Consider the following 14,191-nt stretch of genomic DNA (forward strand, 5'->3'; position numbering starts at 1 on the left):
AAATAGTCTATTCCTTTCTGAACTGGCCTTCCATCTGCAGTGCTGCTCCTTTTTAAAATCCTGGTTTGAACTATCATCATTGAGATCGTGGCAGGGTTGCCTTTGGTGGGAGTTTAGATTTAGCAGTGGTACAAGAAAATCTGTGCTGTTGCTGAAAGCGTGAAGAGAGTGGGCTGCTTACAATACTATTCAGTCTTTAGCAGCCACTGTGGTAGCCTTATGGTTTCAATCGTTCCGTGTCGTCTTTCATTTCTGAATCTTCTTTTCTAGACATGTTTCCTCTAAGCCTTTTAACAACCTTTCACACTTCAGTGTAGTTCAGTTTGATTTATTCACTTTGGGTCAGCACAGGTACTGTACAGCTCCACAGTGCACGATGCATTGCACTTATCGTTGTACAGTTCTTGCAATCCCCCTCCGTTGTGTGTGTCTGTGCAGTTCTGCAGCCCCTGTGAAACTGCAGCACACGCTACACAGCCGGCAGTTGTATTGAATCTGGGTTATTACTGGGTTACTTGCTTTAATGTCTGTTTTTATTGCTGTCGAATTGAAATTGTGTGCTGATTATACTGTAACCCGATTTCTTTGTGAAAGCTGCATTGTAAACGTCTAAGCTGTTTGATAACACTTGGTCTTTTTTAATGTGCATGAAACAGTCTGCATTTGTACTGTGTACATACTGAATGTTAATTACTTGCATGCCATTATTATAATACTGCAATTATGTTAATTTATACATGGTGATGTTGTACTGTATACTGCATTTAACTTGAAATCATGTTTGGCTGAATGAAAAACATTTTTTGCAAGTCTAAGGTGCAGGCAAGGGGATGAAGGCTCAGAGCTGGTGAATTAGACACCCAAGAAGTGTAAATCCTGGCTGAGAGTGAGATATACTGTACAGTACAGCATTGATGTCATGAGCCCATGCCAGGACTTTCGGATTAGGGCTGTCCAAACAGACAGGGAGGCTGGCCTCATAGTTTGATGTATCTTGGTTTTGAAATCCTCACTAGTTGCAGTACACTTGCATATTGAGCCCATTGTCTGACCCTCTTTTGACGGCTCATTTGCAATAGATGAGTCTTTCCAAGCACACCATCTGGGTAGAGAATAACAAAGCAGGGCACCTAATATCCTATAATAATAACCTCACACCACTTTATTTGATTCATTTTGAAGCACACCTCATTACAGCTGTGCGCTGCTGTGCGTCACTGAACTACCAGGCTTGAAAGATGTGTCTGCTAGTTTCTCACACAGTGCATTCTGCTATGGGTAATTGGAAATCAAATTATAAACGAGGATAGAGACAGTCTCACTATTGATACCGACTGTGCACATGGCAATGTTGGGTGTGCAACATGAGCTGTCACTGGATTGACCCCGCTGTGCTCCAGTCCTACAGCTCCTCTGGTTTCATGTGTCTGTAAGAAGCATCCCCAAACACAACCACTGACCAGTCTATGTAGGGTTAGAAGCTGCGCGTTCTCAGGGAAGACAGCGGTTGCAGAGGGCTGTACTGACGTGGCTGTGTAAACGTTTTAATATCTCGCTTTGGTTTTTCCAAACGCTGCAAGGTTCTGTATGAGGCATATTAATTCAGTTTCCAGAAAGGTGTTTTTATCTTTTAACTAAAGAGCTCCAAATGGTCCAAAACAACAGTGCCAGTTGCGCACTAACCCAGAGGAACACCTGCCAAATAGTGCAGTTGAATGGGAAGATTTCAAATGCAGACGTTTCCAGAGACTCTGACAGCTGCAGCCTGTTCATGTGGTTGAGAGAGAGAGAGGGAGGACGAGCCCTGCCCTTTTGAACACATTCATTGTTTCTAAAACGTTACCCGTGAAGTTTCCAGCGTTCCAACGAACAAAAAGGTCACTATAGCCCTGCAAGTGGCCCGTGGTTAACAGCAGATTGATGGTATTCAGCACTCCGGTTTGAGGCAGTCAGCATTAACACAGCGCTGCTGCTGCTGTAGCGAGGGCTGGTCTCAAGCTGTGTCAGTAACCCACTGGAAATGAGTGAGTAATGTGGGGCTATTTAGTTTGAAGAGGAGGCAGGGATTTGATGTAAATGAATGTTAGAGTTGTAAACCTAAAGCTGCTCATGGAACTCTGGGGTGTTCTAACATGTATCCATTCTGTCGAGTGTTCTGTGCTTTTTGGACATCAAACACTGCTGCTGCTGCCAAGCAAAGTTGTATGAGGAATCAGTGAGATGATTTAAAACGTGTTGCTGTAGTTTCAGCGCTGCTCGCTGTACACATGCTGCTTTGTATTTGATGTGAGAGGGTATCTCTTTTTGATTTCTTTCTGGATGAAATTCAGTGCGACGGCTTTAAATGACAGCAGATCCAGAAGCATAAACCTTTAAACAGTTTGCAGGGTAAAGGTAAAGTGGAAGAAAAAAAAAGAAAGCCAGCCCCAGAGCGCCTCTCATGCATAACGCCCTTGAACTTCCCACTGAATACTTGTAGTTGAAACGGTGTTGTCCCTGCCTGCAAGGCATGCTTGTGCTCTTTCCCAGCCTGGCTGTGTGAGGAACCCCTTCTATCAGGGGATAATTGAAGCTGGCAGCTTGGCATTTCCAACTCGTTTACTGAGATTCATGTATCCGTGCCGGACACGCATTCTCAATTCAATGCACAGCCTTTCTTCAAATGCTATGTCCTTGTTTCGGTTTTCCTCCATTCTACTCTGTCGGCTGGTTTCACAGTCCCCACTCAGCACTAATCTTGGGCTGCCCGTTGTTACCTTAGGTAAGGTAGTCCACGATTGTGAAACCGGTTGTTTTAAGTCGGTCGTGGGAGGGCCTGAGCTAATTCTGTAAATGGTACACGTTCACACATAAATCCATGCACTGTTCTCAACTGCTCACTTGAGACATTTTTCATACTCTGGTTTAAAAGTGGCGTTTGACTTTTGAACTTTGAGACGGTGGATAATCATGCAGATTATTGGAGAGCATTGCAATGATAGCGCTGCAGCAGAGGCTGACAGACAGGTGGTGCCATGCGCTGTCAGGCACAGTTTATCTTCCCTTTATCATCATGTGTGGCAGTGTCTGACTGGGGTGCAGTCCACCGATTCTTTTATGTAGAGCAATCCCTTCATTGTCTGGGTTCCTTTTGTTACTGATTTCCTTCAGTAGGAACTGTGTGTTTCAGCAGTGTGTTGGCAGGTGTTTGACATGCCTTCACATTGGGTAGAGCAGTGACTGGTGCAGCTGAGACAGCAGATTAAGTTACAGATGGCCTTACTGTGCCCTGCAATGTTCACCCTGCTAGCCTTACTGTTTCACGATGACGCTGTAATACAAAACGAATCTGGAACATCGGAACCTACCAGCACTCTAGAACCGACAGGATTGGAGTTCTGGGGGTGGGTGTTGAACTGGTTTTAAGGATGGTGTAATTCTAATCAGGCCGCTTGCTCTGTCTGCTAGTACAGCTTACGAGAGTTCCTGTCCTGTGTGAAATGGAGCACATGTGCTTCTTTAATTGGAAAGATGTACGCACCTGGCTGCCGTATGGGATCGGAATGCTGTTCAGACATGCTTTGAAAGATTAGTGAAATAAACCAGTGACAAGGAGTGACAAGTGGATTTGTGGGCCTTCCTGATAAGCACGCTCCTGCCATTGTTTTATTGCTTTCTGTGCAGGAAGTGATGTCAGAAGATCTTTAGTAATCGGTGCTTTTATTCAGGTGGGTCAGCTGGGGGGCATCACAGAATGAATGAATATAATGAATTAGTTTCTGAATCGAGGGTGTGTAGTTCAAGTGAAGTGGTCAAAATGCCTTCAGATCTTGCTTGCTGAACTTTGTTTGACTTTGTTTTGGATTGGGTTCTTTCCAATCCTCATATTGCAGAGGGATTGAGTGTTCTGACTTCTGACCCAAGATTGCAGTGCAGAAAGTCCTAAACATTCTCGCTGGGGTTTCTAGGCTGTGCTTGCTCTCTGCTTGAAGGAATGCAATTCAATTTTTTTTTTCTTTTTCTTTTTCTTACATGAGGCACCAGCATGGCCTTAATCAATTTTAGTACAGCACACAATCACTTCATGGCTTTTCTTGTCTTTTTTCTTTTGAGAAGAAATGTACAGAACGTCGTTGGCACCACAGACTTTGGAAGACACGAGTATACTGAAAAGGACAAGACAAACAAAAATGGGATCCTGTAAGATAACAGAACCCAGATTCTTTCATTGGTCAAATCATGATCTCATAGGATGCTGTTGCTTACTGTACATACACATTGTGATTCATAAACAGCACACCACAGAGGAATAAAACTGTGTGTGTATTTTTCATGGAAGACCTGTGCTGCACTTTGCCCTTGCAGACTTGAACACTGAGTCCACATGTCCAGCAACACTGTACCGCAGTGTGTTCCTGTCCGCCGTGACTGGATGTACTTGAACATGTACAACCAATAAAGCGACTTTTCCCATGGTGCCTTGTTCATGAAGCACCCTGTAAAGAGCTTCAGATTCCCATGTATGATGTTAGGAAGTGTGATCTTGGACAGGTACAGGGAATGAGGGGAGGCATGTCTCCAGCAAGGCAATGAAAAGCTCCTCTGAATGCCCGGTGCCTGGAAGAGGTTGAACGGGGCATGGTGTTCAGAAACTCCACTGTGCGTGGGCTCAACAGAGTAACACTGGCGAGGCACAGGCGTGGGAGTTTTTATTTTCCAGTTAGCACTGTGGCTTGACCTTGACGCCTGTCCTTCCTTTTTAAGGATTTTTTCACTTCTTTGTAATGAAGTGAAGGGTAGTGCCGCTGAGCAATAATGTGCTTAAAATGCATGAGCCCTTGGCACAGAAACGGCAGTAGCCATCACATTCTTTGTCACTTTTTTTAATATGCCAAGAATCACTGAGAAGTGAGTTGTTATTTTTTTCCTTTTAGGCTCAGAACATTCTCTCCCCCCCTCTCCTTTTCCAATACCATTCCAGCTAAATGGATGTGTGCTGAAATCCACTTTCATGGTCACACTAGTTAGTCATTGCTGCCTTCTCTACTGCTTTACAACTATGCAAAGCACCACTGACATTTCAGACTGCCCAGGTTTAGGAATTTTACAGCAATGGGGCGAGGGAATTTTTTTTTTTTTTTTATAGTAGGCTTTAGATTAAGCTGATTAAGTGTTCTTCATTTGTTAATTACAGGGCAACTCTTCTTGCGTGTCTCCTCCTCAGATCTCTCCTGCAGACACACATTTATTTTTCATACAAACGTACATCCACAGTTTCTTCGCAGTCTGTTCAGAGGCGGAAGAGCCACCTTTGGAGATTTTTGAAGAAGTTTTTTTTTTGTCTTTCTGCTGCATTGTCTTTTTGAATCTTGTCGTTTTTTTTTTCTTCCTGTGAGAGAGGCAGCTGCAGTCTGGGCAGAGCTGTGGTTAGCACAGAGATTTGATTAGCACAGCTAATTGGTTACCATTCCCATCCCAGCTGAGAGCTCTCTCAGTAGGGAAGCTATTCCAGGCAGAGGCACAGCTCTCTGGAGCCGGATGGCTCGCTATATTAAACTCCTTGCCAGTGAATCACGACTTACAGTAAGTGTGTGTGTATTGTCCTTCTATTTCAAGAAGATACCAGTGAAGGTCTTCTAATGCAATCTGTATATGAACTCACTGCTGCAGCTCTAGGAAAGAGAACGCTACTTAAAACTGTATTTCTATGCCAACTTTTTTGCATTTACAGAAACTGCATTGTTTTTCAGGGTCAAAGCAAATCCAAGTGTTTTTCTTAACAATACAGCAAAACTGTTAACTAATTTAACAATGGCTTTTTTGTTCTGTACATACAACTATCCTAACACATACATCACTAACTACACAGCGTTGTCTGTCTTTGTAAGCTTTTAAGAGCCATTAATTGGATCAATGTGAAAGTCATTAGCTGCAGATGCTGCTGTTGGTTTCTGCTCTTCTGCTGTGTTCTTTACTACAGAAGCACCGATCAGGTGATTTTAGATTGCAGTGCTGTCCTTACTGTTGCCGTTTTTGTTTTGTACATTTTTGCAAATGCATTGAAATGTCATTCTCTCTCCGTCTCGCTTCAGTACAGGGTTGGCCAGTATAGAAGCCAGTTCTGTCCTCTGGATATATTCCCATATCCGAATGCACCCGAGTCACACCAGCATTATATTTAACACTTTCAGTCCAGACGGGACCTCAGGGTCCTGCCGTATATTAACCCATGCCATCCTAAATCCCTGTGGAACCTCACTGGACTCCTAGGTCCCAGTCAGAGGTAGGGTGTAAATATATATCTAAAAAAGAGAAAAGTGGTCCTGTTTTCATGTACTCTCGGTAAAGGAGTTTATTCTTCAGCTCGACAAAAATAATACAGGACTGAAAGGGTTAAAGAACCAAAGAATATGCGTGTGTGTTATTTTCAGTGCTATTAGTTCTTGTTTGGAATGCTGAGTTCAGTTCTTCATTGTGTTTCCTGTAGGGACAGTGTGTCACCAGGCACTGTGCAACTATAGGGCAGCAACAGGCATATGTGAGGAAGAGAAATAGATAATATTTCATTGTTGCAGCCTGTAACCTAGGAGACAGGAGAAGTGAGCTATAAATAGCTCACTTGACTGTCAGGGGTCTAAATCAGTTTAAAATATAAATAAATAAATCATTTCTCATCCTTATGAACACCATGCCATACCTTTCTTTTTTTATTTACATTTTTTAAGGCTGTATTCTTATAATCCTGCCCATGCTTTTTAAATAGCTTCGTTCAGAAGCCATGGAGTCTCTGACACAGCAGCATTCTCTCTGTGATGAGACTCCAGCGTACAATCCTGCCGGTCCTTTTGCTGTTTCAGTGCTAACAGGTTCTGTTTTATTTGCATTCGTTCTGCGGTTTTTATTGATGCTGGTGGTGAAGTCCAAGGTGCTGGCTTTTTAAATCTTCAAAAACTTGTATTTGTTTATTTACTGGGGCGTATAAATAGTGTTTAGATGTGGAGCACGCGAGACCAGATTCCATCCCTGCTGCGTTGGTTCATTTTACTTGCCAAGAGGTCATCGCCAAGGTGGAGCTGGACTCCAGAGTCTTCATCGCTTCAGGGTTTCTATATCCGAATAGCGTAGCATGCACTGCAATGCACAGACTTCCACTGCAATCCAGTACAGCACACTGAAATCCCACCCTGGGTCTTGCCAAGAGGTCATGATTAACAGAGTCTGCAGGCCTCTGATGTAATGAGAAAAGTAGCGTTCTTGAGATCTCGTTCACTGTATCTAGCTCCCTGTGTTTTTTGGCAGGGTTGATGAGGGTGTGATTGATTGAACTATCTCCCTGTAGATACAGTGTCTCAAGCATGAGTCTGTGCAGTAGCCTGTGTTCCTTCTCGCAAATCGTAAATCTCCTACTTTTTTATTTTCATTTCTTGGCAGCGGATTCCAATTTTCGTTGCAGGAAAAGCGAAGGCTTGCGATTTTGTGTTTTATATTCGCTAGCATGTGATAAATCACACAGTAAAATCATTTCCAGCCAACCTTAATCAGATTGATGAATTACAGATCTTTAAAAAAAAATCTTCTACCTGATATCTTCATATATTTTTATATTTATGTACTGTTTTTCATAGATACTGTACATCTGTGTTAAAAGAACAGTCAGTCCATTACGCTTACAGTCTACTTGACTTGTTTTAACTTATGGCTGATGGTCTACAGTTTTAAAGTGGGAACTTCCCAATACGTTGCATTCCTGATCTGGATCTGAGTCACAGGCACACCTCTCATGAGACGACCTTCCTGCCGTTTCACTCCTCGTCTCCTCTGAGGCCGCCCTGCTGACAGCGACACAGTGAAGGGGAGTTGCACCCCTGCTGCAGTACGTGTGGTTAAAAAAGAATCCATTCAGAGTCCTCCAAACCATGTGAATTCTAACAGGAGCTGTTCTTAACTAAGAATTACATTTCTCATTCCAGACATGCCCCAGGTTGTGTTGAGCGCAAAAAGAAAAAAAGATATATTATATATGGATATAGAGAGAGAGAGAATAATGCATGCAGTGTTTTTATATAATCTCTGGTGAGCAATGTTTTCTCGGCTGAGAAGCGAGAGAAGGCAGCTGGTGTTAATGAGCGCGTTAAGAGTGATGGTAAAAATATTAACAATAAAAAAGTTGTCATTTTTTTTCTTTTGCAGTGACTGTGACTCAGCATGTGAGGGTCTACAGAGGTTAATAATACTGTGTGATAGGATCAGATGGCATGGAGAAACCCTGCACCCAGCCTGGTTTGCATGCAAAGGGATGCCTTCCCCTGCAGTATAGAGAACATCACTCTGTTTGAAAGTTATCTGAATATGTTAGAGCTAAAGAGGGTGGGGCGGGGATCATTGTGAAAGCATTGTGTGAGATCTAAAAACACAACACACGAACAGTACTGTACCTCCTTACTGACTCACAGTACTGCACCTCCTTACTGACTCACAGTGCTGCACCTCCTTACTGACTCACAGTACTGCACCTCCTTACTGACTCACAGTACTCTACCTCCTTACTGACTCACAGTACTCTACCTCCTTACTGACTCACAGTACTCTACCTCCTTACTGACTCGCAGTACTCTACCTCCTTAATGACTCGCAGTACTGCACCTCCTTACTGACTCACAGTACTCTACCTCCTTACTGACTCACAGTACTGCACCTCCTTACTGACTCTCAGTACTGCACCTCCTTACTGACTCGCAGTACTCTACCTCCTTACTGACTCGCAGTACTCTACCTCCTTACTGACTCTCAGTACTGCACCTCCTTACTGACTCACAGTACTGCACCTCCTTACTGACTCACAGTACTCTACCTCCTTACTGACTCTCAGTACAGCACCTCCTTACTGACTCACAGTACTCTACCTCCTTACTGACTCACAGTACTCTACCTCCTTACTGACTCACAGTACTCTACCTCCTTACTGACTCACAGTACTGCACCTCCTTACTGACTCACAGTACTGCACCTCCTTACTGACTCACAGTACTCTACCTTCTTACTGACTCACAGTACTGTACCTCCTTACTGACTCACAGTACTCTACCTCCTTACTGACTCACAGTACTGTACCTCCTTACTGAATCACTAACTGCACACTTTACCGTCTACTTCGCCTCTTCCTTCCTCCCCTGCCTGCTATATAGCGTTGCTTTGATGCTCAATGCAGTCCAGGGTGTGAAAGACCACCTTGTGAGTCAGCAGCAATGTAACAGGTGCCATATGTGCAGACCTAGTGTGAAAAGTGTAACCTGTGTGTCCGAATGCTGGTGCCAGTGGCAGTGCGGGCTGGAAGACTCTGGGATCGGAGTAAGCTAGCTGCTTAGTTTTGTATTACAACCCAGTTTTAGTTTTTATTAATTAGAAGGGCATAGTTTAATTAACAACAGTAATGAAAATACAAAGCGGTTTGGCTGTCATCTGTGCCAGATGTTTGAAAGGCATGAGACCGCGAATTCCTCGTGAGGCAGGTGCTTGAAACAGGCAGGACGCCCAGCACGCTTTATAAACTCCCATTTTAACAGGGTGGTGCAAACGTCAACCAAAATGATATTGTGCGTTAAAACTGCTACTGCACCACCAGACTGAACTCTAACATTCCAGCAAAGGGATGTAATGTAACAAGCAAATGCATTGTAATGGAAGAGCAGCCATACAGTACTTACTACAGTACTTAAACATATTTTCCAGCTTGCTTAGAAGACTGATTCAGCGGATCAGCATATTAACCATAGTGTTCCCGCAATCGAATCAATAGAAGAGAAGTAGGGGGAGAAGGTGTCTGGTGAGGGAGACACGCCCCTGCCTGTGATCTGGGGCTGGCATGCGTGAAGACAGGGGTCTGCAGTGAGCCGCGGGAGAGGAAAGGGGATTGAAATGGTACAGAGCAGCCGGCTTGTTTTTCTTGACTGGCTCCAGCACACAGGAAGGCGCTCGCAGGGTCGAGGCAGGGGCTGGCTTGGTGCACAGTCTTGCTGTCCCTCTTTACATGCTGTTTACCTCAGATTACCATTTCCTTGTTTTGTAAGGAGAAGTTCAGGAGGAGGTCGCCTTCAACCTTTCAGTTTTCCACCCGTCATTTCAGTCAATTAGGAACGCTCCGGACCAATTGCTCCAGCCTTCTGTTAGCAGAACCACTTATATAGACTTTGCATAAATGCCTTCTTTATTAGGGCTGGGGGGGGGGGGGGGGGGTTGATTCTCACAGAGCTAAAAGGAGCAGATTGATTCTTGCCTCTGTTCCTTTGTCTGGTGCTCTGATTTGATTCCGTACTCATTACGCACATTAAAAATCTGTATAACCTTGACTTAATTTTATTTCTACAAGTCTAGAACATTTTGTGCAAGTCTGCAATCCTGTCACATGAGCGAGAGGTGCGTTATTAGCAACACCATCAGAGGAGTGGGTCTACATGACAGAATCGCTGGAAATTTGAAAGAGGAGTACAGCCATTGCACACTGGGGTGTTAATTACACTACAGCAGTGCGATTTTCACAAAGGGAACACTGAACAAAATCCTGTTACCCTAGATACACCATGGTGCCAGATACTGACACTGCTAATGTTAAGGTGGTATTTATCATTCTAGATTAGACTATTGGTAAAAGAACAGTCAAATGCATTGAAGTAGCTGGAACCGAGCAGTACGTTTGAAACATAATCTAGCAATTCCTCCTTAAATCATCTTTGCATGGTCATGTGATTTCTTCCACTATGTGAATGCAGTAAAAGCAGTCCTGTCCTCTGACTCTCTGTCTCAGGAATAATAAAACCAGTTTTCCAGTGACATGGAAAGTGGTGCATTCAGTTAGTGGAATTCAGTCCAGTGGGGTTTATCCACGGATATCCTCCAGTGTAGCAGGGGGTTTCTCTCAACATTCCTGGCTGCTTATTATTTCTCTTCTTTACTAATCAGGTGTTGTAAAGACGACGTGCTGCACAGCTACAGGCACACCACCACTGGTCAGAGCAGGAGTTCATTTCCAGAGTGGAAAGTTCTGTTTATTGCCGATGCCACAATTCAAAGTGTTTGGGTTATCCAGTAATTGAGCACTAAAGAGATCCCGGATTAGACGGTGTGCCTGGTTTAAGATCTCTACTGAATTACTAGGCTAATGTCTTTTTGATGGGCATTCAAGACTGTTAAATCTGTGGCATTAATCTGCATTGATTTTAAGCGAGGCAAGGGGCCGTAATCAAGCAGGGGATACCTCTTGGATCGACGTGCAGAATAGTGCCTGGGGACAGTGTTTGGCAGTGTCCCTCTGACTCCTTTTGCAGAGTCTCCAATCTGCTTACAAACATCATTAGCAGACACTCTGGCTTCATATTTGAAGCCTTTTAACCTCGGTATTACAGGAGTGTGCTTCACTAGATTTGAAAAGTCATTTAAATTCAGAGGCCGCTCTTCACTGCAGCCTCCCTGGGTCTGGATGTTTGTATAATGTGATGAGAGTCACTCTTCCAGTACACCCCGCTGACCTGTTTCACATAGCTGTGTGCGTGTGCGTGTGCATGTGCATGTGCGTGTGTGTGTGTGATGAATGTGCTCAGTGCTACATTTCACTTGTGAACCTGATTCCCAGAGCAGAGTCTTTATTACATTTACAAGGAAAGCGAAAAGGAACCGCGCTGCGATTGCTAAATGTTTTTTTCTTCATACACTAAAGTTCACAGACTTCTGCAATGTTTTGTAAATCTGCACTGTTCTGATACATGATGGTTGAGTCTCAAGTACATGGGGATTACTATCAAAACATTTGCCTTTTAAAGTCATGCGTTGTCAGAAATAAAGACAAACCCCTTTTTAAAAAGCTCTTCTCGAACTGATTGTTTAAAAAGACACTCATTTTACAGAACCTAGATCTGCAAACCATGGTGGTGGGAAGATACCTGTAAAGGTAAAAGTGCCTTCCAATGGGAATTCCATATTCCTGCATTTGTATCACTGCACACAGTTAGGAACAGTCTTTGAATTTTTGTTGGTAAACAGAGATGGATATTATTGGCTGTGATTTAATGATGTTTCTTAATGTGTCATAGCGTTTCTGTGATGTCAGTTTTGTCTCCTAACTGGCCCAGAGACAGGACCACTGAAAGACTTGTGTTTTTATACCACTGAAGTAAAAGTAAATAAATAAATAAATATATACTAATAAAAAAGCAGTTTTTATTTCATCTCCCTGTCTGTCCCTGAATGATGTGGCTATTGAAACAGCGTGCCACAAGCTATGCCAAGTCTTTTGTTTTGTTTTGTTTTTTGGCTCGCTGTCAATCTGAAGTGCTTAATGAAGCAAACTGTAGTGGTGTGATATTGACACTGGCAGGATTGGGAGGAATGCCAGTGCCTGAACAGAAATCATAAGAGAAGGCAAAAAGGAGTAATGATCTCCAGTGTGTGTGCTAAGACAGGGCTGCTGGATATCGCCCACAATCCTTTGCTGCATGGGGAGATGAGAAACTTCAAAAGAAAGCACAGAGCCTCTGTAGTGTCCCGTCATTTGTAATTACAATGCACAGTAATACTATGTGTCACATTTCATGTGTCAATGATATTTGTAACAGAACGTACAGAACGTACGCGACTCTCCAGCGCACACGCTGATCTGACTTCTCTCTTGTGGTGGACAGGAGCAGAGCCCCAGTAACCAGACCTCCATAGCCATGATGCAGGAGCCTCCAGAGGTGCTGGAGGAAACGGTGACTATTGAAGAGGACCCGGGAACGCCCACCTCCCACGTTTCCGTGGTAACATCAGAGGATGGAACTACTCGCCGGACTGAGACAAAGGTAAGGGGGTGGAGCTTTCAAACCAGGGCTGCCATTGGCTATTTCACAAAGGTATGCTTTTCAGACAGTCGCCCTGTCTGAGCTGAGGACAGTTACACAGTCAAGATCTGACAGTGTCATATTGACCTGTCCTTTTATCTACCTCATTATCATGTTTGGATTTTCTCTTGAATCATCATGTCAGTAAAGACAAACTTCTACTTTTCCTGTCGAAATGCATGTCACTGTTCCTGGTGCTGTGTCGAAGCTTAGTTATATCCTCACAGGGTTTGTGGGTTTAGGGACAGGCAGACTTGTCTATCTGCTTGACTCCTTCAGGCACAGTTAGCTCTCCTCCACAGTGCACACACTCACATATCTATTACAAACCGTGCCTCATCAATGACTGAGCCCCAGTCTGTAAGGAACAAGTGCAGAGTGCAGTGAATTGCAGACTCACTGTTTTGAATTCATGCCTATTGTTGGGTTTACAGCAAAATGACCCAACAGATCTATAAAAAGACACACATATTTGTGTAACAAGACTTTCTCCTGAGAGGGAAGTCACTTTTCCTGGCACAGTCTGTTTAGGAACTGTGCTGGTAAGTGCTATGGATTTAATCAAGCATGCTCTTGTTAACTCTGCACTGAACTGGTTAAGGTAAACTGCTTTGCCCTCCATTGTTGCTCTGTGTTCCAGCTGGCAGTCATTTAATGATCTATTCACTCTGGATAGCTCCTTCAATAAGAACACTCAATTCACAGCAGATTTATCAGGAGTCTGATTGCTGAGATTTCTGACACGAGTCATTGCAGTAACGATTCTCCACAAGGTAGCAACGAAACCAGGACTGGGTGCAGGGAAAGGGCAGTAGTCTGTACTGCAAGGTGGGGGTGCCTGGGTTTAATTAAACAGTGCAAATACATCCTATGGGTTCCTTTCCATGCTCTTAATCTTGTTTTGTGTTGCTTTATTATGTCTTTTATAAGGATGGGTCCACCAACGTCAAGGTGAGTCCCAGCTTGATTGGTAAAATTTGTTTGATTTATTTATTTTTACCCAGTTTTGGGTTCATCATGTTAAACACGACCACAGACTGTTTCTTAAAGTCAATCAGAAACGAATGTTCTGACCACAATGCATTGCTCTCCCTTCCTGCCTCCTGCAGCGCTCTCTAGATATATGAAAATTCAATACTGATTGAATTTTATGGCAGCTGGATGTCCATTCTAATGTTATGTACCAGTAGACAGCCCTGGCCCACACTGTATTTGCGCAATTCGAAAAATAGTTTACAAAAAACCAAAGCGACATTGTTGGTACACCCATCCGCTCAACAAACAGAGAATCTGAAAGGGAAAATTGTATACATTAATTAGAGAGATGCAGGGATGTGAAAGTG

The 14,191-nt window shown here is 43.6% G+C and overlaps 1 protein-coding gene across 16 annotated transcripts in view; it reads left to right on the forward strand.

Moving 5' to 3' along the window:
• Window positions 1-14,191, forward strand: part of LOC117426863 (splicing regulator ARVCF-like) — a 110,052-nt gene that overhangs the window by 58,412 nt on the left and 37,449 nt on the right. For 13 of the 16 annotated variants that reach the window (XM_059032740.1, XM_059032747.1, XM_059032744.1 and 10 more), the window contains one exon: window positions 12,651-12,809. In XM_059032740.1, coding sequence (XP_058888723.1) covers window positions 12,651-12,809 — 159 coding nt within the window. Of the gene's footprint in view, window positions 1-5,488; window positions 5,563-12,650; window positions 12,810-13,778; window positions 13,800-14,191 lie in introns of those variants that run through there. The other 3 variants (XM_059032746.1, XM_059032755.1, XM_059032750.1) reach the window with 2 other exon arrangements.

Source organism: Acipenser ruthenus, chromosome 11, assembly GCF_902713425.1.
Source record: "Acipenser ruthenus chromosome 11, fAciRut3.2 maternal haplotype, whole genome shotgun sequence".
In the NCBI taxonomy this organism is placed as follows: Eukaryota; Metazoa; Chordata; class Actinopteri; order Acipenseriformes; family Acipenseridae; genus Acipenser; species Acipenser ruthenus.